A 25,131-nucleotide genomic window follows, 5' to 3' on the forward strand; every position below is an offset into this window, starting at 1 on the left:
CTTACATACAATATTGATAAATGGCTATTTCTTTGAATAAAACTTTTTCTGGTTTGTCAAAAATTGAGCCATTGGACGAAAATAATTTTAAAAATTGGTCAATTTTTTTTTATTTTCTTAGAACAATTAGAAGTTGATTATGTTTTGTTTAATGATGGTTCTAATATTGATGGTTCTAATATCATTACTGGTTCTAATACTGTTGATGAATTTGGTAAAAGGAAGATTAAAAAGAATAGCATAAATACTAGAGGGCATTTATTATGTCATATGACTAATACTTTATTTGATTTATTTTTTATTTATAAATCTGCTAAAAAAAATATGGGATAGTTTGCAAAACTCAAAACAGTGAAGGACAAAATGATGTCCAAATTTATCTTGCTGAGGGTGATGAAATGATTGCGGCAGTAGTAGTCGATATGAACCCGGTGTCTAACAAGACTGACTGGTGTTGGACACAGGGGTTTCAAGGCATTTATGTGCCAACAAAAAGTTATTTCATGACTTTGAGGAATCCACCAATGGCATGGTAGATTAGGTCATGTTAATATTACTTCTATTAAAAGACTTAGAAAAATGGGATTAATTCCTACAGTAAATATTGATGATATTTCTAAATGTCCTATATGTGTAGAAGCAAAGCATGCTAAGAAACCTTTTAAATAGGTCACTAGTAGAAAGACCGAATTGCTTGAACTAGTACATTCAGACTTAGCAGATTTTAAGAACACCATTAGTAAAGGTGGAAAGAAGTATTACATTACTTTTGTTGATGACTTTTCTATGTACACTAAGGTATACCTTCTTAAGTCTAAAGATGAGGCTGAAATCATTTTTTTAAAATTCAAAACAGAAGTATAAAATCAATTAGACAGAAAAATCAAGAGATTTAGACCTGATTATATGTGGGGGAAGCTGTCTTGTCTGCATGCTATATTCTTAATAAAGTCCCTCATACAAAGTTAGATAATACCTCATATGAGTTATGGAAAGGATTTGTCCCTAACTTGAAATTTCTGAAAGTGTGGGGGTGTTTGGCTAAGGTTAATCTACCTAATTTTAAATAAGTAAATGTAGGTTCTAAGACCTTTGATACCGTCTTTATTGGTTATGCTCAAAATAGTGTTGCATATAGATTTATGTCATTAAATAATTATTCTATTTGTGAATCTAGAGATGCAAAATCTTTTGAGCATGTTTTTCCTTTGAAAAATGATGTGCCTAGTGATGTGTAAAATAATACTTTTGTATCTATGTCTGTTAACTCTCATATTATGCCTGTTTCTAATGATATTGCTAATGAGCATGAAAATGAATTTAGAAGGAGTAAAAGACGTAGAATTGAGACTAGTTTTGGTCCTGATTTTATCACTATCTTTCTAACTGAGGGTTTTGATATTGATACTTTAAATGAGGAATTCGTGTCTATCTACTTAATAGAAGAAGACTCTAAAACTTCTGATGAAGCAATGAGTTCAATAGATGCAATATTTTGGAAAGAGGCTATTAAAAGTGAATTAGACTCTATAGTCTCTAATCACACGTGGGACTTGTATAATTTGCCTAAAGGTTATAAACCTATAAGCAGCAAGTGGATATTTAAGAAGAAATTGAGGCCTGATGGTACAATTGATAAATATAAGGCTAGACTTATGATTAGGGGTTTTAACCAAAAGAAAGGTATTGATTACTTTGATACTTATTCTCTTGTGACTAAAATAGCAACCATTAGAACTCTTATTGCTCTAGCTTCTATTCACAGTTTAGTGGTACACCAAATGGATGTCAAAACTACATTTTTAAATGATGCTTTAAAGGAAGAGATCTATATGACTCAAGCTGAGGGTTTTGTGGTCTCAGGAAAAGAGGATAAAGTATGCAAATTAAAAAAGTCCTTATACGGACTTAAGCAGGCACCTAAGCAGTGGTATGAAAAATTTAATTTCACATTAATAGATAATGGCTTTATTGTTAATTCATCTGATACCTGTGTTTATTCTAAAATAATAGGATCAGACTGTGTGATTATATATTTATATGTGGATGACATGTTAATCTTTGGCCCTAATGTGAACGTTGTAAATGGGACTAAGAAATTTTTATTTTCTAAATTTGAAATGAAAGACCTTGGAGAAGCTGATGTGATTTTAGGGATAAAAATCAAAAGAACTGTTAATGATTTCTCTTTGTGCCAGTCTCATTATATTGAAAAAATGTTGAAAAGGTTTGGTTGTTTTGATATAGTGAGAACTCCTTATGATTCTAGCATACACGTGAAAAAGAATAAAGATTTCAGTATTTCTCAAACTGAATATGCTAAAATAATTCGGAGTGTAATGTTTCTCATGAACTATACTCGGCCTGATATAGCTTATGCTGTTAGTAGATTGAGTAGATATACTCATAATCCCAGTAATGAACATTGGTGTGCTCTTCATCGCTTGTTAAGGTACTTGAGAGGTACTATGGATTGGTGTTTGCATTTTAATAAATTTCCTGCTGTTTTAGAAGGTTTTTGTGATGCAAATTGGGTGACTGACAATGATGAAGTTAGCTCTACCAGTGGCTATGTGTTTACTTTGGATGGAGGTGTTATTTCATGAAAGTCTTCAAAACATACTTATATAGCACGTTCTACTATGGAATCTGAATTCATTGTTCTCGAGTTGGCAGGGCAAGAAGCTGAGTGGCTGAGAAATCTTTTGATAGATGTGCCTTTATGGGGAAGACAAATGTCACCAGTCTCTTTACATTGTGACTCACAGGCGGCAATTAGGATTGCTAAAAATGGTGTATACAATGGTAAAAAGAGACATATTCACATCAGACATGATGCAGTGAAACAATTGTTGAACCATGGTGTTATTTCCTTGGAATATGTAAGATCCGAAAGAAATTTGGAGAATTCTATGACCAAGGGTTTGACAAGGAAAATGGTCCTTGAATTGTCGAGGGGGATAGGGCTAAAGCCCATGGATTGAGGTAATATGGTGGATACCTATTTATGGTCAAATGAAGCCATATAGGCCTTCAATAAACACTACATATCCTATCCCTATGGCGTGAGGTAGTGTATTGTAAGGTTGAGCTTATTTTTGCTCTTAATGATCCATAGCCTTAAGGTGGTCTATGAGACAGACTTGATGGATCACCTACGTGAGTGTAAAATGTTGGTCACCTTTTTATAAAAGACTAGGGTTATCTTTCTAGAGCACTCATAAGACCCAAGGTTTGTGTGCATGACCATAAACACACTTTGTAGTATCACGGAAGTTGCTTAAAATCAAGGATATGGTATGTGTTGTGGGGGTCTCAACTTATGTCCATCTAGTTCAAGAGTACTTCACTCTTTGGATATTTGTTGTTGCCTCATATCACTATGTGTCAATTCAAATCGAAAGATATTGACACTTAAGTACATGTTCCTTCCTTTTGCCCAAAATTATTCTATTCTCTATCTTTGCATTAGTGGGGGATTGAAGGATAATTCCTTCTTAATTAATGCAAATATTAAAAAATCCCATAACACTCTCTAATAACTTTATGTGAACATCCGTAAGTCATAAGAGTTAATAGGATGTGGGAGTTACTACTTCATAAATGTACATCATTCAAATGACGACTAAATGTAACTTTGTGAATGAAAGACAATCAGAAGTCTTGAAAGTTACTACCCTTTATGACTTGTCATTAATTTAAGAGTAATGTTAATTTATGTACATTAACTCTGTTTGTCTTCATTCATTCTTTTGATGAATGAAACGTAAATGATATACCTATTTAAGGAGTATCGTTTGAGAACTAAAGATGCAAGAAGAAAATATAGGAAATAAATACTCTCCCCCCTTCATCAATTCTCTATCGTAATCTTGACTTCTTATTCTTTGACAATTTTAGGTAATTGGTTTAGGCAACCTCCAAACTTCCAGCCACGAGTGCACGTGTTTGAAAGTAGCTGTGGAACCTTGGGGAGAGACCGGCTAGAAGAATTTGCACCGAAGCTGGGCCAAAATCGCTTTCAAGGCAGTGGCTTGCCACGCACAGTGTTTGTGACAACTCTCTTACTATCATTAATTTCATGTTCATATCAATATTGTAGCATTTTTTCCAACAAAGGTAATAATTTCTTCCAACGTCTCATGATAATGTTCTTCATGTTTTGTTCCAAGTTATTTTTGATATATTTTCCTTTTCCTTTCTCTGATGATTGTCTTTGATTTTTGTAAGGATTTAGGAGAGCTTGGTTGTACCTTTTCTTTTAATAGGATGTAACTGCTTTTTCCTTGGCAACGAATTCATTGTCGGCTTGTCAAATTAATAGCTATAGAAATGATTTATTATAGGGAAAAGCTCAAATATGCCACTAAACTATCAGAAATGACTCATTTATGCTATCCGTTAAAAGTTGGGTTCATTTATGCCATCGCCGTTACAAAACTGGCTCATCCATGCCATTACTTTTAACACCCGATTTTTAGAAAACAGTTTTACCACGTGGCAGCATATTAGAGGTCCACGACATTTTTTTTTAAAATTATTATTTTTTATAATTTTTCATTTTTTTTAAAAAAATGGTGTGGGTTACGAAGTTTATAGATTACATATTTCTATGCTTTTATTTATCAAATAACGAATAATAAATTTTGCATGTAACTAATGTTCATGTTTTTTCGGGATTCTTATTTTTAAAAATAATTATATGTATATATATATATATATATATATATATATATGACCTATCTTCTAGGTATTTATTTATACATGAACCCAAAATATTCAAATCTGAAATTCTAGTTCATCATAACCATTGCTAGTCTTATATGCAATGATAATAAAGGACGGAACCGTATTCTTGTCATATTTTGCCAAATGAAAAAGGTGACCATATTAAAATGATCAATTCAAAGACCTTAAATGGTTAATCCTTCTTAAAAAAGGTGACCATATTAAAATGATCAATTCAAAGACCTTAAATGGTTAATCCTTCTTAACACTTCGAAAAGTACAAGATAGAGAAAGAAAAAGAATGCAAAAATGTGAACAATTTCTTCCGTTGGTGCATTCTCTTTTTTCCTTACTTTTCTCTCCCTCTTTGTGTGTATGCATGCAAAATGTATGTAGTAAAGTATTGTGTGTGGATGTGTACGTTATCATTTATTCTTTTTGGATAATCATTTATATGCATGCTTGCATGGATCATATATTATGTCAAATCTCATTTTAAATTTAATCATAACAAAGATTTGAATACTCGAGTATTACAACAACAAATGTAAATAAGATTATGTTTGAATAACCACATGCTTTTTGTTTGAACCAAACCATAACAAAATGTTTTTTGTTGCTACTAGTTGTCTACCCGTTTACAGTTGTAATAACCATAACATATTTGAATTGTTACTCCAACTTTTATTTGCGATCATGCGAAACTTAATTCCAATATTATGAAGTGGAGTTGCTCTTATTTTACATTTGTTGTTGTAATACTAGAATATTCAAATCTTTGTTATGATTAAATTTGAAGTGAGATTTGATACAATATATGATCCATGCATGCATGCATATAAATGATTATAAAAAAGGAATAAATGATAACGTACACATCCACACACAATACTTTACTACATACATTTTGCATGCATACACACAAAGATGGAGAGAAAAGTAAGGAAAAGAGAATGCACCACCGGAAGAAATTATTCACATTTTTGCGTTCTTTTTCTTTCTCTATCATGCAGTTTTTGAAGTGTTAAGAAAGATCAGCCATTTAAGGTCTTTGAATATGATCACCTTTTTCATTTGGCAAAATATGACAAGAATATGGTTCCATCCTTTATTATCATTGCATATAATAACTAGCAATGGTTATGATGAAGTCAAATTTGAATATTTTGGGTTCATGTATAAATAAATACCTAGAAGATTGGTCAAATATATAGATATATAATTATTTTTAAAAATAAGAATCCAGAAAAAACATGAACATTAGTTATATGCAAAATTTATTATTCGTTATTTGATAAATAAAAGCATAGAAATATGTAATTTATAAACTTCGTAACCAACATCATTTTTTAAAAAAAATAAATAAAAAATTATAAAAAAAAATTTATAATTTTTTTTTAAAAACAAAAATTAAATTTTTTTTAAAAATGACGTGGACCTCTAATATGCTGCCATGTGGCAAACCTGTTTTCTAAAAATCAAAACTGGGTGTTAAAAGTAATGACATGGATGAGCTAGTTTTGTAACGGCGATGACATAAATAAGCCTAACGGATGGCATAAATGAGCCATTTCTGATAGTTCAGTGGCATATTTGAGTCTTTTCCCTTTATTATATTCTAAAATTAGTTTCGAATTGTCAAAATTTTCAGGTAATGGTTCTTTGTTTCGATCATGTTTATGAGTTTACTTTCATCCTGAATATATTTGTTTTCTCTTGATAGTATCAATTTAGTCCACAGAAAATTTAGTGCCTGATTTGACACTAGGTGTATGACAAAATTCCCCAAAGAAACAGATTTACATTTACTTCCTGGTCCATATAATTTTACCATAATATAACTGGAGCAACCATTATCCAAAACAAATCTAACATTTTGCTGAAAGAAAAAGAGTGAGAAAGAGAATGGGGAACAACATAAGAGGAAACAATAAGAAGACAAACGGGATGAAGATTAACGGCGAAATGTTGAAAACGGAACACACCAATAACAACTTCGGACGTAGTTAAAGACTATTCAGGCCATATTCTATTGTAATATGAACAAATCATGAAATATGGGACTCGAGCTAAGCCATTAGAATAAGAACAGGAGCTGAAGCCCAACAAAATATATTTTCTTGTAGAACTACGTGTGTTTTCTAAAGAAGAAGTTGTTAGTAGTAGTAAGGTTACAAAAAGAGTGAAATCTGCTGTTCATATGAGTGCACAGGATCGGCTAGAGTGTCTTATGTTGAGCCGAAGAACGATTTCGGATTTATTGATTAATCCGAAGCCAAAGTACAAAAGTTGATTGAGGAAAGTATAGATGAAATAGAGGCTGCTGAGAAAATTATGGATCTTTGTATGCCCAATTTCAGTTATGCCAGTTTGTTTTTTGCTACACAAAAAGATCATAACTTGTTATCCCTAATGTGGCTAACTGCAAAAATGTAGCTTCTAAATTCTAAAAGAGTAAAAAAAGTTGCACCTGAGAGATAAAGGAAAACTTAAATAATCGGATGTAATTGCTTTTTCCTTGGCAATGAATTCATTGTCAACCTGTCAAATTAATAGCTACACGAAATAATTCTTTATATCCTAATGTTAGTTTCGAATTGTGAAAAGTTTCACTTAACTCCTCAAAGAAACAGACTTTGCATTAATCTGGTTTTCCCGGGTTTTTTTCTAAGAGTGGTTGATTTTTATTATTCCTAATTGTTGTTATTAATAATTTGTTTCTCCTCTTTTTGATTTAAATTATTTGATTCTGTGATAATCTGAATTTTCTAGGTTTTGTTAATTTTGTGTTTTTTCTTGATTAAGTAATCTGAGTAGGAAAGTATTGAAGATAATTTATGTGCTTTCTATAGTATCTCATTACTGACTTGGACTACAAACATTTATAGGTTAAAAATAGGGGAAATTTCAACGTCAATACCGATGGATTCAAATGAATCAAACAAATATTTATACACAACGAAAATGAAAGATATGACACAACTCAAGCGCTGTGATACATATAGCCGCATATCTGCTGATAGAAAAGAACAATTGTCACTGGCACGGCGTATGAAAAGAAAAGCTTCCGCTAAGTCTAACCTTCAAAATCCAGTTGCCATTGTCCCTCAAGAATCAATATCATTCTGTTGCAAAGCAGGTCTTCCACAACGAACTATTCTTACTATACAAGAACCGTCTCTACCAGCTGAAACAGGTGATATTATGATAGCCATTATTATTGTGGTTTTTGGTGTTTTGTCTCGCACTTACTAACAATTAATTTCATCCTCTAAACACTCTGGTTGTTCTTTGTACCAGCTGTCCATCCTCAATCACATGTGACTACATCGCATGATAATCTAGAAAAAGGAAAACACATATACAGCCCTTTTGTGATTTATGAAACAAGTAACTTCGCCTTCTGTTGGTTTAAAACCGTTAAAGGAAAACAACGCAGGAATTCAATTTAAAAGCTGGCAGCAGAAACAGAGATCGAGTTTGAAGAAGAGAATATGCAGAGAGACAGAGAGAGATTATTTTCTTGTTAAAAGAAAGTCTATGATTGATCATCAACTTAGCAACTTAAATAGTTGATATTCCAACTAAAAATAGGACAAAGAAACAACCTACCTCTACTAACATTAGAATAACTAATTAGTTTCCTACCAAAGATAGGACTTCCTAATTTAACTAGGATTGTACTTAAAAAAACTGGAGAAAACAGAAAAAAAAATAGTTGCATTCTTAAAACAACTTTCAACACTCCTCCTTGCTTTATGTAATGCAAACACCAATTCTTTGCCTTAGAAGCTCGAACTTGCGTAACGACCTCAGATGTAACAGCATACCTCCCACCATTCCTGGTACACCTGCCACTTGCCACTGTTTCCAACATCATTGCTCGACAACCGAATCTTTCCTTGAAAAATAAATCAGTTGGAATCCTGAGAACTTTCAGTGACCAATAAGCAACCTTATCAAGGAATTTCTTGGGCACATGGTGCTTGCTTAGATCAATCGACAAGTCAGCCCGATATGTCTCCCATGGAGATGCGAAATGGTTAACGTCTCTATGATAAGCTTCATCAACATCCTTTAGAGTCGCATCCTTAGGCAGTCTCCAGTAGTCAATTGTTATTGCAAGAGCAGGGACATTTTCAATTTCACCACGATCAATATCATTAAGATACAAAGTATATGAGTGTATAGCCTCCTCTTCCAGATGACCAACAACTCTGTGTGCAAGCTTGGGGAACAGCAAGTAAAGCACAAAGTAAAAATTGAAAAACACTCCCTGCACGGCAATAACTAACAACCTCTCATACCATTTAGGCTGTACTAGCTCCACCATAGTCATCAGATGCATCCTCTCATTCTCAGCTTCTTCAGGTAATCTTTTATCCAACCACCACTTTGCTCGAACTTCTTCTTTGCGTCACAGTCAGGATAATTATTTTCCTTGAAGGATTCGCAGAGTCTCTTGGTGGTGACTTCTCCATATGCCTTTCTTTTACCACTTGAACGAGATTCAGAGGTGCTCATACCTCCAACTTTGAGTTTCTCCTCGGTTGATGAACTACCTGTTGTCTTTTGGATTTCTTGTAATGCAGCTGATGTTCTGCAGCAAGTATCTCCAAACTGTGTGAGAGCCGAATCCCCCACTGAATTGTTGCCAAGAATCTGGCAGAATTCAACCTGGGCTAACTGGGAATTACTCGGCAAAGGCAGCTCATCTGACTGAGTAGCATTCTCACACTGCTCATATAGGGATTTATTAAGTTTACATACTTTGCTTCTTGGCCAGCCTCCGCAAAACACTCGGGTTGTTCCATGTAAATTTCTTTATTTAGGTCTCCATTTAAAAAAGCAGTTTCTACATCCATTTGATGAATTTGTAAATAAAAAATTGCCTCAATAGCAACTAAAAGTCTAATGGATGTAATTCTCGTCATCGGTGAAAAAGTATCAAAAAATTCTAGGCCTTTTAGTTGTTTAAAACCTTTAGCAACTAACCTAGCTTTATATTTATCAACAGATCCATCCAGTTTTAATTTTTTTACGTAAGACCCATTTACATCCAATTGTTTTACAACCCGGTAGTAAATCAACTAGCTTCCAAGTTTGATTGGAAATTAGCGATTCTATTTCATCATTTACATCCACTTTCCAGAAAATAGCATAATGTGACGACAAAGTTTCTTTTAAAGTGATAGGGTCATTTCCAACATTAAAAACATAATAATCAGGACCAAAGTCTTTTTCTACTCTAACTCGTTTACTTCTTCTTAACTCAAAATCATCATTTTCATTATTATTTAAAGCAGAAGTAGAAGAACTAGGTAGTGTTAAAATATTTTCTTTAGTCCCATGAGCCCCACTATTTTTAGAATCAAAAGGAAATTTATCTTCCTGAAAAATAACATCACCTGATTCTATTATCACGCTATCTTCAAGATTAAAAAAATCTATAGGTTGTACTATTTGAAGCATAACCAAGAAAAGCACAAGTAGTAACTTTTTTACCCAACTTAAAGATTTTAGGATCCATTAATCTTACATAGGCTAACCAACCCCAAACTCTTAGATATCCCACATTTCGCTTATGACCTTTCCACAATTCAAAAGGCGTTGATTTCGTCTTTTTATTAGGCACACGATTCAACACATAACAAGCAGTCAAAAGAGCTTCACCCAAAAAACTTAAAGGTGCACAAGACTCCATTAACATGGCATTAGTTAACTCAACCAAAATTCTGTTCTTCTTTTCCGTTACACCATTAGATGCAGGAGAATAAGGAGGAGGAGTTTCATGAATTATACCCAATGATCTTACAAAAGAATTGAACTCATGTGTCTCATATTCACGACCTCTATCACTTCTTATTCTTTTTATTTTTCTATTAAACTGATTTTCAACTTCATGGAGAAAATTATTAAAATTCTCAAATGCAACACTTTTATTTTTCATTAAGTAAACATATGTAAACTTAGAAAAATCATCAATAAAAATGATAAAATATCTATTTCCTTCACAAGTTAAAATTCTACCAAGTTCACAAAAATCACTATGATCTAATTCTAATAAATCAATTTTTCTTTCAATACAGAAGTGAGACCTTTTTGTGATTTTAACTTTACTACAAGCTTCACATTCAAAATTCTTTTTTATCATTGGTATTAATCTTAAACTACTCATGATTCCCACATAACGTTCATTTATATGACACAAACGAGAATGCCAAAAATTAATAGAAGAAAGCATGTAAACAGAAGTAGATGATTTGTTCATCTCAACGCTCAATTTGAACATACTATCACATGTATAACCTTTCCCCACAAAAATATTATTTTTCACAATTATATACTCATCCGATTCAATAATCTGTCTGAAGCCTGCCTTATTAAGAAGAAAACTCGACATTAAATTTTTCTTCATAGAAAGAGTACATAGCACATCTTTTAAGATTAATACCCTTCCTGAAGTAAATCTCAACTCGACATCTCTCACTCCAAGTACTTGACTTGTATGTGAATCTCCAGGGATGATGGTTTTGGGCTCCTCAAAGTTTTTATACTTTTTAAACCAGTCTTTATCATAACAGACATGACGGTTTGCACTAGAGTCAGCCCACCATCCATCAACATTCACCACCATGTCTATGTCTGTTATCACTGCCACAAAAGATTCTTCGGTAACGTTTGCCTGAGGTGTAGGCTCAGGTTTCCGATAACTGCAAGATCGAGCAATATGATCACTTTTGCCACAGACGAAGCACGGTCATTTTTCTTGTACATGTTGATTTTTTGCTTGGTAATTTCCACCATTTTTATTATTGAGATGTCTATAATTATTTTTCTTGAATATTTTCTTCTTAGGCTTCAAAATAGTAATATTTTTGTTAGGTTCATGAGTAGCATTACTTGAAGTTAAATTTACCTTCAGTGTGATGTTGTTCTCTTCTGTTTGCATAAGTGCATCTTGGCCCCTTGCTTCTTCTTCTACCACTTTCCACCTCTTGAAGTGAGTACCGTTGCACCGAAATAGCTTGTTGAGATCCCCATCTTGACATCCGCGAAATTTTCAGTTGTTGCCATTGATTCTCCTTAAAATTGTTGGTGATTATTACAATAAATTGCAATAAATATTACAACTGAAAATTACAAATGGATAAAGAAAAATATATTTCTTCTTCTATGGCTGAGGCGCGGATATCTTACTCTCTTTCAGGAGATTCAAGTCCACTGCGACAATTGTTTCTCCAATCCAGCAGTAACACACTTTGACTTGTACCCTCCAGGACACAACAACCTACACAATAACTCAACAACTCTGGACTAGAGTTGAATTCAAAACTCCACACAATTAACACCCCCTTCAATTATTAAACTCTCTTATTTAGAAAATATGTCTCTTCTTACTCCCAAACTGCCGAGCATGAAGCCTCTTAAATAGAAAATAAAAGCTTCATTATTACTCGACAAAGCTTAGTTGAATAATAAAGGGAGCACTATCTGATTACACTATATTAAAACAAAAGGGTGTAGCACTTTTGCAGCACATTATAGTGCTTTCATCATTGGATTGATAATATATAATAATACTAATAATAATAATAATAATAATAATATAAAATAAAATATGATAAAAATTAAAAAAAATGTTATCTCAATCTAATATTAAAAAATGTTATATCAGCATCATTGTGGAGAAAACAATTGCATTTATCCATGGACTGTCCTTTTAACAAATTAACCATCAAAACGAAATTGGGTAGGTTACAAGACTTCTATTTTCAGTTTCAAGATTGTTAGCTTCATTTCCTTACTAGCATAGAAAAAGACGTAAGAAATAAACCAGGTGTCCAACTCAACACCAAAGGCCGATTCATGACTCATGAGTTGATGGATTTCCCAAGAGCCAAGATCATATAATACCGATCCCACAATCAACAACAACATACCTAGTCTAATTGTTGGGTCTAAGTAGGGTAGGAATGTAGTACCTTACCCCTACCTTGTGGAAGCAGGGAGGTTACTTCCAGAAGACCCCCGACTCAAGTGCAGCAAGTCAAAGCATGTCACTTAGAAGGAAAGCAGTACAGCAACGAAATAATGCAGTAACAGAAACACAATGTTGGAAAACCCAACTCTCATACCCTGATAAGAAAATTGACCTGGGGCTTATCTTAATACCAAAAGCTAGCTCATGAGTTGAGAATCGTCCAAGATTATACAACAAGACCAAGTATCCATGCCAGAAGCTATGCGGGAACTCAACAAAGTCGTAGAAGCAAAATGGGAAACAAAGCAAATACTCCCTCCCTTTCCATTTGTTTCTTTGATTTTGACTTAGACACAGAGTTTAACTAAGTAAACAAGACTTCCTAAATCCCGCCATCTTAAACTAAAGATACGTAGAATATGCCAATATATCATACTTTTTAAAATAAACTAAAAGGAAAAGAAAGACAAATAAATTAAAACGGAGGGAATATGAATAAATGGTCTCACCCGAGCTGGTTTAATTTCATCAGAGGACAAAGATAACTGATCATCAACTCCATCAATCTTAGAATTACCAGCAGTTAAAACTGAAACTCTACTACTTAACAAAGAACTCCTTTTCACCAAACAACCAGCAGCACTCCTTGAGAAATTCACATGCAGTGGACTTGAATTTGCTGAAAAACAACAAAACTGATGAGTAGAAGCAGCATAATCACTTGCGAAAAACTGTGAAAGAAAGCCAATGCCACTTGAAACTGTGCCCATTATTAGTACTATTCTTTATATCAAGAAGTGGACATAAGAGGAGAAAAAGAAGAACAGTTGGAGTTAGTTTTGCAAATTGGAAGTTTTGTTTGATGGATTTTGGGATTGTTGTGTGTGTGTGGATTTGGATAGATTGACGTGTGAAGAAAAGTACACAACTGTTTTGAGATGTTTTGGACCATGCATGTGTCATCTCCATTCTACTTGTGAGTCCCATTTTGTGGGGTCATAGTTTATCTTAGCCGCCTTTTTGGATAGTTTATTGTCAGTTACTTATTGAGAACTATACGTAATAGCGTAATTTCAGAGTCAGGTTTAAAGAAGAATGTAAAAAAGGCATCTTGATGCCCTAAAGCTATTGCTATGCCTGGTGTCCGAAGAAGGGTTCTATCACAAGGGTATATCATACGCAGTCTTACCTTGTATTTCTGTCGGAGTTTGTTTCCAATGCTTAAACCCGTGACCTCCTGGTCACGTGACAACAACTTTCTAAAGAAGATAGTATATATGTAAATCTTGCTTTTACTTTTTATAAGTAGAAAAGTTACTTTTGATAGACATTCGACTCGACGGACAAGAAAAGAATTCGAATATGATAGCAAAACAAATATAACAGCAAAATAACAAGATACTAAAAGTGAGATTTGAGGGTTCAAAAATGGTGCCGAAGTTCAAACCCGAGGCGCCCCTTCTAATAGAAAACCTTAAGATCAGCCTAAGTGTCAGTGCGGCCAACCAACTTTTTGTTTCAGTAGGTGCTTTTATATGTTTTATACTTATTTTTTATATTTTTTTATGTAACTATACTTATTTCGCGTCGAGTTTAACGAGTGGTGGAATCCACCAAAAGTAAACATAGATCCGCCCCTAGCAGCTATGCCCTTTAATGAATCGAATAGTCCTCCGACCTTTGTTCAACAGATGGTATATATGTAAATCTTACTCTTACTTTTATAAGTAGAAAAGTTATTTTTGATAGATCTTTGGCTCGACTGATAAGAAAAGACTTCGTAAGTATGATAGTAAAAACAATATGATAATAAAATAACAAGATATAAAAAAGTGAGATTTTGAGGGTTCGAAAATGGTTCCAGGTGAGAGTGCAGCTATGCCCTTTAATCAATCGAATAGTCCTTCGACCTTTGTTCAACAGATAGTATGTATGAAAATCTTATTCTTACTTTTATAAGCAGAAAAGTTACTTTTGATAAACATTATGCTCGACTGACAAGAAAAGAATTTAAAGTATAATAGCAAAACAAATATAACAACAAAATAATAAGATACAAAAAGTAAGATATGAGGGTTCGAAAATGATGTCGAGCGAGAGCGTGGCTATGCCCTTTAACGAGTTGAATAGTACTTCGAGCTTTGTTCAAACAGATAGTAATACACATGATAGAAAAGGAACTACAAGATTAAAAAAATAATAATACTACTAATAAGGAAATATACGAAGTATATTGTTGTAGTTTAGTACTCAGGTATAAATGTGAATTTTTAATCGAAATAGGAAAAATCCATCGCCAGATCCCTAAGTATGCACCGTCTTTCACTGAAGCACTTCAGGTAGACGTGCTCACTTTTGGCACCTCAAGTAGCCATAAAGTGTGTCATTTTGACACCTTTTGCTGAATCAGCAAAGAGAGTGTATTACACTCGCTTTGAAGCGCATTTGAGGGGTATTTTCGTAATTTTCCAGCTTTAAATTCTTTTAAAATTATTAAAAATCTCACATTGTCTTCTCCACAACTTTTTTTTTTAGCTTAACCTCCATTAATGGAGGTGAAATCAACACTCAAAAATAAATTTCACTCCATTAACAAAATACTCACTCCATTAACATGCCTACAACAATAATACACACCATTGATGTTGAATGAATCTAGCCTGTTTTGATGTAATACGTGAACCAGACAATTTCCCGAGGCAACTATACAAACCACTCTCCCTCTTACGTTTTTGCTAATTGATTCTTCTACATGCGAGTCCGGAACTATTCTATGCCACTAAACTAAAAAGTATCAAACTATGCCATATATTTAAAAAAGGTACCAAACTATGCTTAGTTATACATAAAAGTTTTTAACGGAAGGCAGCTGACAAAGTTAAATTTTTTTAAAAGTGCATAACTCACAATTTTTATGAGTTATTCATTTTTATTTTAACATAACTCACCAAAATTGTGAGTTATGCATTCTTATTTTAATATAACTCACAATTTTTGTGAGTTATGCATTTTATTATAACATAACTCACAAAAATTGTGAGTTATGCCTTTTATTTTAACATAACTCAGATAAATTGTGAGTTATCCATTCTTTTGTGAGTTATTTAAATAATGAAAAATGTTTCCGAAATTCGATTTAACTCGTGGAGAACTTAGACCATACTCGTCGATACGATTTAGGGCTTGTGGCACATAGTAATGTTACACATTTAATATTACTAGTTTAGCTGCACGTGTCTCGCACGTGTAACTTTTGATTATTTAAAATTAAACGATTTTATCTATTACGAAGGTTTTTGATGAAGTGCAAAAAGTTCAAAACGAAAAACTTATTGTAAGGAAATATATATATAAGAAAAATAATTACATTATTAGATTCGAACATACGAGAATATCAAACCTAGAAATCAAAATTCACAAACAAAACAAATGTGATAATGCATAGTATGTTAAACTCAAAATCACTCCCAAGCTAAAGAAAAAATAATAAGTCACGACAACCAATAGAAAAGGAAAAACAACTCAAAAAAAAAAAGAAGAGAGAGAATATAACATACTAACCTAGCGGATGACAATTACAATGGTTGAAGAAAACATAAAACACAAGCGTGGGGACGGCACAATATATATTAATATAAAAATATGTTGACAATTAAACCTACATAAATTACAAAACAAATAGGAGTCCTAATTTTTTTTAAAAAAACTTATCATATTTTAAAGTCCTAATCCATTACCATATTTTAAAATCCTTACCCATATATCTAGGATTCAAAATTATATATATAATTAAATAATAATTGGAGAAAAAAAGTGAAAAGATGATTTTGTCTATTGTAAAGTGTTTTAATGAAGGACAAAAAGCTCAAATCACTTTTGTAAGGGCATTCACACTTTTAATATATTATAGATATAGATTATAGATATAGATAAAATACTTCTTTGTAAATATATTATTTTTGTAAATATATTTTGTGAATGTACTAATCTTTTAAATTTTGTTTTGCAAAAAAGAACGATTTGAAATCACGCGTCGAAAAAAAATGTCAAAATATAAATTTAACTAAATAAATTGAATACACCAATTTTCTGCTCTGCGGCAATGGAAATGGAAAGAAAACTTTTACTACAAACTCTTCTTTAATGCCGTAAAGAGCTAAAAATAGTAGAGTAAATTGGCAAATATTCTTACCATATTTACTTATTCTTAAATTAAATTCCCATTCTTACCATATTTATCTCACTAATTTAAATTAATTAAATAATATACCTTAATAACCCGATACACGATGTAACTTAGACTAAACCATGTACCCGAACAAATATCTGGAAGGTTATCGATCTACGATGTATCCGCAACGACTCATGTATTGCGACATCGGTCTCACTTTTTAATAAGATTTTGTGTAATATTGAAAACTTATGGGCGAGGTGGCATATTTTGTTCCTATAGTACTGGATTTATATTGTTTATCAAAAAAGTAGTGAGCAGGCACGCGTATGTTTTAAATGGGCCTGAAGGCAAAAGATGAGGTCATTTGCCTCTATTTTGTGTTGGTCTTACATTTTTGACAAATATATTTTTACATGTAAGTTTATATTTTAGCATCATAACATTTCAGTGTGTTCATCGCGCTTGTGTATAGGAACTTAGGGGCACGTTGAACCAGTGTACCAAGTCTGAGTTTGTGTTTTAAGGTGCCTAACAAAATTATATGATCCTTCTTCAGGCATATTTACATATACATGCATAATTTTTTCCAAAGTTAACGCTGCACCCCCCCACCCCCTTCGAAGTGGGTCCACATCGGTCTACAAGCAGAGATCCCAAAAGATTTCAACGAACAAAGAAAAGAGAAGAAGATATCTCGGTAACAAAAACTACAGGGGATGTATATATTGGAGTAATCCAAGTATCTAATAGTGAACAACCACACAAACTACCTGTAAGTTTGAGGATCTCTAGTACCATACTCTACCCTCTAACCAACAGTGTTTATGCCAAGCAAGATCACCATTGTCCCTTTCTTTTTCTCCATTCTACCCGAGAATAAACAATGCAAAGACTCATCTCAACAAACAAAAAATAATCATCTGTTAAGACTATCATCAGGATAACAAGATGTATAGACGGAAGAAGTTCTCACCATGGAACTGAAAATAGAACAGCCGGTACACTAAAGCCCCCGCTATGGGTCCAGGAAAGAGCCGGATCACAAGGACGAGGGTCTACTGTATGCAGCCTTATCTCCATATCACATGACAACAACCTTACTAGTTACTCCAAGAACTGAATCCACCAATGGTCCCAATAAATTGCAAATGATTGTTGCTGAGAGTTATAAATCATCATTTCATTTTTCGAGTATTAAAGATAAGATCAACTTTAAATGCAATAGGACTCGAGAGTAATATCGCTTAATAATAAGAAAAAGAATCCTTTATCATGTAACATAAAAGGGAGGATCTATGATGCACTATTTCCTAAAGAAAACAAGCTTTCCGAGTAAATCCAGAACGAATCATCGAGACATTTTATCACTCTTATAACGCGATTTCCTATCACTCTTCTAACGCGATTTCCTTTTAAGTCAAAGACGACGAGCGTATCTAAATTTCTGAATATTATTTCTTCATTCCATGTCCTGAAGAAAGGATTAATATCCTGTAACCCAAAGTTGTCCAAATTGATGCTATACTCCTTCACCCAAGTGCTGCTTAAGTTATCCTCGAGTATCCACAGGTCTAGAATTGAACTTTGGGAAAGCATCGTTTGTCTGGCTGGCAAAGCATCCCTTTTGTTAGGAAAAGAAAAATGAAGTTTTGATGATGAACACAGTGAATGAAACAGGTTCCACAACATGTTCCATGCAACATGTTCCACACAAGTGAATCTACTACTGTCGACTGATTAGCATGAACATCCTACAAGGCGGACAGGATGAAACAAGTTTAAATCCAAAAGATTGAAGGCAATCCAAGTCAAGATAGGAAGGACATCAAGGCAGTCCAATTCAAACTAGGAAATAAGGAAAGGCCGCAGAAATTAAAAGACGGAAAAGGCAATCCAATTCAAGTAAGGAAAGGAGATCAACTGAAGGTTTCAATTAGGGTTGCAATAAATACAAGAGAAAATATCAAAGCACGGTGTGCACAAAAAGGAGACAGTCAACAATCAAGCAAACAAGTTCGTCCAGTTGAAGGAGAACCTAATTTATACCTCTTAAGTCATAGATCAGTTGCAATAGGTAGGTTCTTTTAATTGTAACGTGTCAGAGTTCTTGTACTCAGTGATCTATAAACTGAGATAGAAGTATTTGTCTTCAAGTTGGGGAACTCGAAGATTTGTGAACACTTATCTTGGGTGAGATTTGTGTTTTTGTAGTGATAGGAATTAGAAGTTTTAATTCCTAAGTTACAAGAAACCTTGTAATTGTTTGATTATTGAGGCTCAAGAGTTTTAGTGAAGTTGGAGTTAAATCCTGTAGAGGTACAGGTCGTGGTTTTTTACACCTTTCTTGAGCTAGGTGTTTTTCACATAAAAACACTGTGTTCAGCTTTCTCTTTTGAGAACTACGTTTACTTACCTGTTCCACAGATAGGCAAACAGTAGAATCGAGAAATTAGTAGGGCCCATACTCTAACAAGTGGTATCAGAGCGAGGTTCTCTTATATAAGTCTAGCACCTCAGGAAAGAACAACATGCTATGATAGCAGCTTGGATATCTGATTCAAATGAAGATGAAGTTGATGAAACTGCATTTATGGCTTTTGGAGATTCAGACTTAGATGAAGAAGAAAATGATTCTGAGGTAAGTATACTTGATCTTAAAGAAAAACTGTAACTGTTTTCAAAATCGAAACTTGTTTCCCTAATGAGTGCCCTAATTGGTGATTTCCAAGAGCTAACCTCTGATAGGGATGAATTGTTCAATAGTTTGCAAGCCTAAAATTTGATCTCATTGATTTGAAGGCTTACACAGGAACTATTGACAAAGAAAATAGCTCACTTAAGAAACAGATTGCAAAACTAGAAACTTCAAATAATGGACTTAAATTTGAAGTCCTCAAACTAACTTTAACTGATAATGGAAAAAAGCCCATGAGTAAAGATCAAGAAAATTCTGAATTTGAGGTAATTAGATACAAACAAGAATTCTATGATTTAACTAAAAAAATGAACAAGCTGAATCAAGAAGTTTCAACACTAAAACTTGATCTTGAAAGGAAAAATAGGTGGACAAATTCCTCAAGAATTGTTCATAAGCTGGGTGAAAGAATGTACAATGAAATGGCTGGATTGGGATTCCACAAAAATTTTGATATACCTCAAGATTTGTGCTTTATCTGTGGTAACCTTGGACATCCCATTACCGAATGTCCAGTAGCTGTAAAAAGCAGATCCAATAGTCAAAACCTGGCGTGAAAAGTTTCTCAGACCAAAAGGAACAAATCCAGTTCTGGTCAGAGAAATAGGTTGAGCTGCATGTTACCCGCATGGACTAAAAGAAATTTGATTCATCCCTTCACTCATAAAACAGGACTCAAGTTAGTATGGGTTCCTAAGTCTAACCATTGATTTCTATTGCAGGAGAAAGTGAAAGAAAGCAAAAAGCACTGGTACTTAGATAGTGGTTGCTCAAGACACATGACTGGTGATAAGAGAAAGTTCCTTTTACTCTCCAAAATAGATGGAGAAGGAGTTTCATTTGGTAATGGAAAAAGGGAAATCATTACTGGAGTAGGGAAGATTGGCTCATCTGAATCAAAAGCATTGGAAGATGTGTATCTTGTTGAAGGACTAAAACACAACCTGCTGAGTCTTTCACAGTTGTGTGACAAAGGTAATAAAGTTATTTTTACTACTGCAGGGGTCAAATTCAAAAGGATGGACACCAAAGAAGTGGTGATAACTGCAAAGAGATACAGAAATGTATACAAAGCCTATATTATAGCATTACCAGGATCTGAGATGACCTGTCTAAGTGCTATAGAAAATGATCCCCTCCTTTGGCACAGAAGACTTGGTCATGCAAGTCCAAAACAATTAAATATATTTTCTTCCAAAGACATGGTATTGGGATTACCCAAAACCAAGTTTAAAAAGGAAAAGTTTTGCAGTGCATATGTAAGGGGGAAGCAGGTAAGATCTTCGTTTAAGTTAAAGAACCATGTTAGCACTACCAAGTGTCTTGACCTGGTTCATATGAACTTATGTGGACCCATGAGAGTTCAAAGCAGAGGTGGAAAAAGGTATGTTTTTGTTGTTATTGATGATTATTCCATATTCACATGGACATTATTTCTAGCCTCTAAGGAAGATGCCTTTGGTGCTTTTGAAATCTTCATTAAGAAAATTGAAAAGAAACTGGGCTCTTCTTTAGTTTCCATAAGGTCTGACCATGGTACAGAATTTGAGAATGTAAAATTCTTAGAATTGTTCAGCAAATAGTGTAGATAATAACTTCTCAGATCTCAGAACTCCACAACAAAATGGAGTGGTAGAAAGGAAAAATAGAACCCTGGAAGACATGGCTAGAACAATGATGCTCGCAGCTGACATTGCTCAAAACCTATGGGCTGAGTCAATGAGTACTGTTGCATACATCATAAATAGATACATGATCAGGCCTATGTTAGATAAAACTCCCTATAAATTACTAAGAAGAAGAAAGCTAAATATTTCTCACTTTAGAACTTTTGGTTGTAAATGTTTTATTCACAATAATGGAAAGGATAATTTGGGAAAATTTGATGCTAGAAGTGATGAGGGAATCTTTCTAGGATACTCACTTAATAGTAAATATTATAGGGTTTTAAACAAACGAACTAACTGTATTGAAGAAAGTATGCATGTAATTTATGATGAATTCTGTGTTAAGACTAACCTGCAGGAAGGAAGTGACACTAAGGAATAGGAAATGTCACCTGATTCATCCACTGGAGCTATCAAACATGGAGACACCTTGACAGGGGGAACTGAAGCTGAAGTCACAATGACAGGGGGAACTAAGCCTCAAAATAGCCCCATTCAGAACATCAGCAGTAATCCTAGAAGCTCACTAGGGTTGATCCCAAAAGGATACAAGTATCAAGGATCACACCTTATTGAGAATGTACTTACTGATATTACATCTGGGATTACCACAAGGTTTAGATTGAGAAATATGTGTGCCTTCAAGGTATTTTTATCAGAAATTGAACCTAAGAAGGTAACTGAAGCATTGCTTGATGCTGACTGGATCATAGCCATGCAGAAAGAGCTAAATCAGTTTGAGAGAAGCAAAGTATGGCACTTAGCTCCTCTCCCAAAAGACAGATCAGTAATTGAGAATAAGTGGGTCTACAGAAATAAAGTTGATGAGCATGGAACAGTCACAAGAAATAAGGCAAGATTGGTGGTACAGGGATACAATCAGGAAGAAGGAATTGACTTTGATGAGACTTTTGCACCTGTAGCTAGACTTGAAGCTATAAGACTACTTGTTGATTTTGCTGCCTATATGGAGTTTATCCTTTATCAGATGGATGTGAAGAGTGCATTCCTAAATGGCATTCTCAAGGAGGAGGTGTATGTTAAATAACCTCCAGGTTTTGAAAGCAAGGAGTTTCCTGATTATGTATACAGATTGGACAAAGCCTCGTATGGATTGAAACAAGCTCCAAGAGCTTGGTATGGAAGACTGTCAAAATTTCTACTGGACTATGGTCATACCAGAGGTAAAATTGACAACACTCTTTTTTTAAAATCATATGGGAAAGACTTGTTGATTGTACAGATATATGTGGATGATATTATTTTGGCTCAACAAATATAAGTATAACCTATGAATTTTCCAAACTCAAGAGTAGTGAATTTGAGATGAGCATGATGGGGAGCTGAATTACTTCTTGGATTTTTAAATAAAGCAGTCAGCCTCTGGGATAATGACTCACCAACATAAGTATGCTAAAGAGCTTCTTAAAAGGTTCTCCATGGAGGAATCAAAATAGATCAGCACTCCTATTGCCACTGCCACAAAATTAGACTTGGATGAAGCAGGATCAGATGTTGAGCAAAAATTGTAAAGAGGAATGATTGGCTCATTATTATATCTCACAGCAAGCAGGCCTGATATTATGTTCAGTGTAGGACTGTGTGCTAGATTCCAAGCAAAACCAAAAGAGTCTCATTTAAAATTTATGAAAAAAATTCTCAGATACTTGAAAGGAACCACTGATCTTGGATTGTGGTACCCTAAAGGTGGTAACTTTAGTTTGGTGGGATACTCAGATGCTGATTATGCAGGTTGCTTGGTGGATAGGAAAAGTACTACTGGCATGGCACACTTTCTTGGAACATGTTTGATTATATAGTCCACTAAGAAGTAAAATTCAGTAGCCTTGTCAACTGCTGAAGCTGAATATGTTGCTGCACGTTCCTGTTGTGCTCAATTGATATGGATTAAGCAATAATTTAAGGACTTTGGTATTGATGTAGGGTGTGTCCCCATTTTTTGTGATAACACAAGTGCCATAAACATAGCCAAAAATCTTGTTCAACATAAAAGAACTAAGAATATTGATATTAGACATCACTTTCTTAGAGACAATGTTGAAAAAGGTCTTATATCAATCATGTTTTGTTCTACTGAGGAACAAATTGCTGACATCTTCACTAAGGCTTTAAGTAGAGAACATTTTGAAAAAAATAGGTTAGCCTTAGAAATGATTAAACTTGCATAAGTCTCCATCAATGCTTGATTAGAATAGGTTGTTTTATAAGTGAATGTTGATTAATTCAGTCTCACACGTTAAAAATGTATCCTAAGTCCAAAAATTAGAATATGTTGACTCATGATTATGTTTATTTTGCAGAAAAGTTGGACCACTGAGGCAATTGTAACCAATTCCTTCAGGTATGAATAAATTTATCTTACAGTACCTTACTAAGAAACAAGTTGTTTACATGGTCCCTTCAGTTTCATTTAAACCGCCAAAAATCAAGGGATCTGCTCCATTTTAAAGGTTGCTCCTTACTTTCCCATCAATTTAGACTTCTCAATCATTACTCCTCTGCCACATACAATTATCCGCCTCTTCAACTTCCTCTAAAGTTTTTTCTTTAAATAAGCTTCTTGAGTCTATCTTAACTACATTCTCTAAATCAAGAAAAATATCTTGTTCCATTATGGTCTCTCCTTCATCCTCTTCATCTTCATCATCCAAAAACCCTACCAAGAACCTCATAAAATCCATTATCCTTCACCCAAACATCACTTTACCTTCCATCATCCCTTTACAAATTGACCAACTTCGCTGTATTTCGTCATCTCCAAAATTCATTCACCTTCTTCAGCCTTCATGAAACCCCTTCTCCTTCCTCCACCCATCCCACTCAACATTGTTGAAATTGATGAAAACCCTAGTGACAGAGATGACCTTCCCATAGCAGACTTGATTCCTAAAAAATCCAAATCTTAACCACTGAGAAAACCCTCGTCTATTTCTGTTGATAACGTAGTTCCTTGGAAACCCTCTCCAACTGTTTCTGCACTTCGAACTCCTCATACTAGAGGAAATAAGAAGCGTGAAGATGCTTCCTTGACTGAAGTACTTTAAGCAAACAAAAAAAATGGGTCGCCATCTCTGATCCCTTACCTCCTCGTGCATCATCCCCTGATATTCTTCTTCGCTCAGTCAAGAAGACTAAGACTATCATGGCTAAAACTACCAAAGTCTTTTCATCTCACAAAACCTCTACAAAATATGCACCCTAGAAATTCACCTCTAAGTCCACTCCAAAGGTCAAGGCTCCCACATCCTCAAAAGCTCCACCTTCTAAGGCCTCTTCCAGATTAAAGAAACATGTCAGGAAATCTGTTCCCTCTGATTCCTCTGAATCTGAGTACCATCCAAACACCACTGAGGGTCCTGTACCATCTTCTCATCAAGATACTCCTGAGGCTCATAATCTTCACTTCCAAAAATACCAATTAAATAGAGGGAGAGTTATCAGTGGGTTCGGAAGAGCTGACATACAAACTCTGATGAGAAAACTGGAGTTCCAAGGATGGTCTCTATTGTTTCTTCAGGGATATTTTCAGAGGAAATTTGGCAAACCTGAAGTCTATGAGTTCTATACAAATAGGATAGGCATAGGTGAGTTATTTTCTACTACTGTGAGAAAGGTTACTATGAACCTTTACATTGTTGATATTGCTAGGATTCTACATATTTCTTCTGGGGGTTGGGGTCACTATATCAAGAAAAATTGGCCACCCCTGGACAACCTTACTTCTTCTCTTGAAATTTGTTGAAAGTTTTCTGGGAATCCTCATCTGATTCATCATCGAAGGATTTTTAAGAGAGAGATGTCCCCCCTCCATCAGCTCTATTTTGATGTAGTATACAAGATGATCATTCCTAGGAAGAAGAGA

At 34.1% G+C, this 25,131-nt stretch overlaps 1 protein-coding gene and 1 pseudogene across 7 annotated transcripts; both read right to left on the reverse strand.

Annotated features, from left to right (window-relative positions):
• Positions 1 to 6,551: 6,551 nt before the first annotated feature.
• On the reverse strand, positions 6,552 to 13,637 carry LOC107865557 (retrovirus-related Pol polyprotein from transposon TNT 1-94). Of its 7 annotated transcripts, none has more exons than XM_047409059.1 (4): positions 13,222 to 13,636; positions 11,929 to 12,040; positions 11,648 to 11,813; positions 9,703 to 11,441 (listed from the first exon to the last, which is right to left on the reverse strand). In XM_047409059.1, the coding sequence occupies exon 4, from the start codon at positions 11,363 to 11,365 to the stop codon at positions 10,166 to 10,168; it is 1,200 nt and encodes a 399-aa protein (XP_047265015.1). In that variant the 5' UTR covers positions 11,366 to 11,441; positions 11,648 to 11,813; positions 11,929 to 12,040; positions 13,222 to 13,636; the 3' UTR covers positions 9,703 to 10,165. The 7 variants fall into 7 exon arrangements, with proteins under 7 accessions (XP_047265017.1, XP_047265019.1, XP_047265015.1 ...); XM_047409058.1 differs by having other exon boundaries at positions 11,929 to 12,045; XM_047409057.1 differs by having other exon boundaries at positions 11,929 to 12,154; positions 13,222 to 13,635.
• LOC107865558 lies at positions 8,224 to 9,711 on the reverse strand (annotated as a pseudogene).
• Positions 13,638 to 25,131: the final 11,494 nt, after the last annotated feature.

This window comes from Capsicum annuum, chromosome 3 (assembly GCF_002878395.1).
Source record: "Capsicum annuum cultivar UCD-10X-F1 chromosome 3, UCD10Xv1.1, whole genome shotgun sequence".
NCBI lineage: Eukaryota > Viridiplantae > Streptophyta > Magnoliopsida > Solanales > Solanaceae > Capsicum > Capsicum annuum.

What these genes read in the sequence shown, in the direction of transcription:
- LOC107865557 (XM_047409060.1), bottom strand. Translation starts at nt 11,365, where the DNA reads ATGGTGGTGAATGTTGATGGATGGTGGGCTGACTCTAGTGCAAACCGT.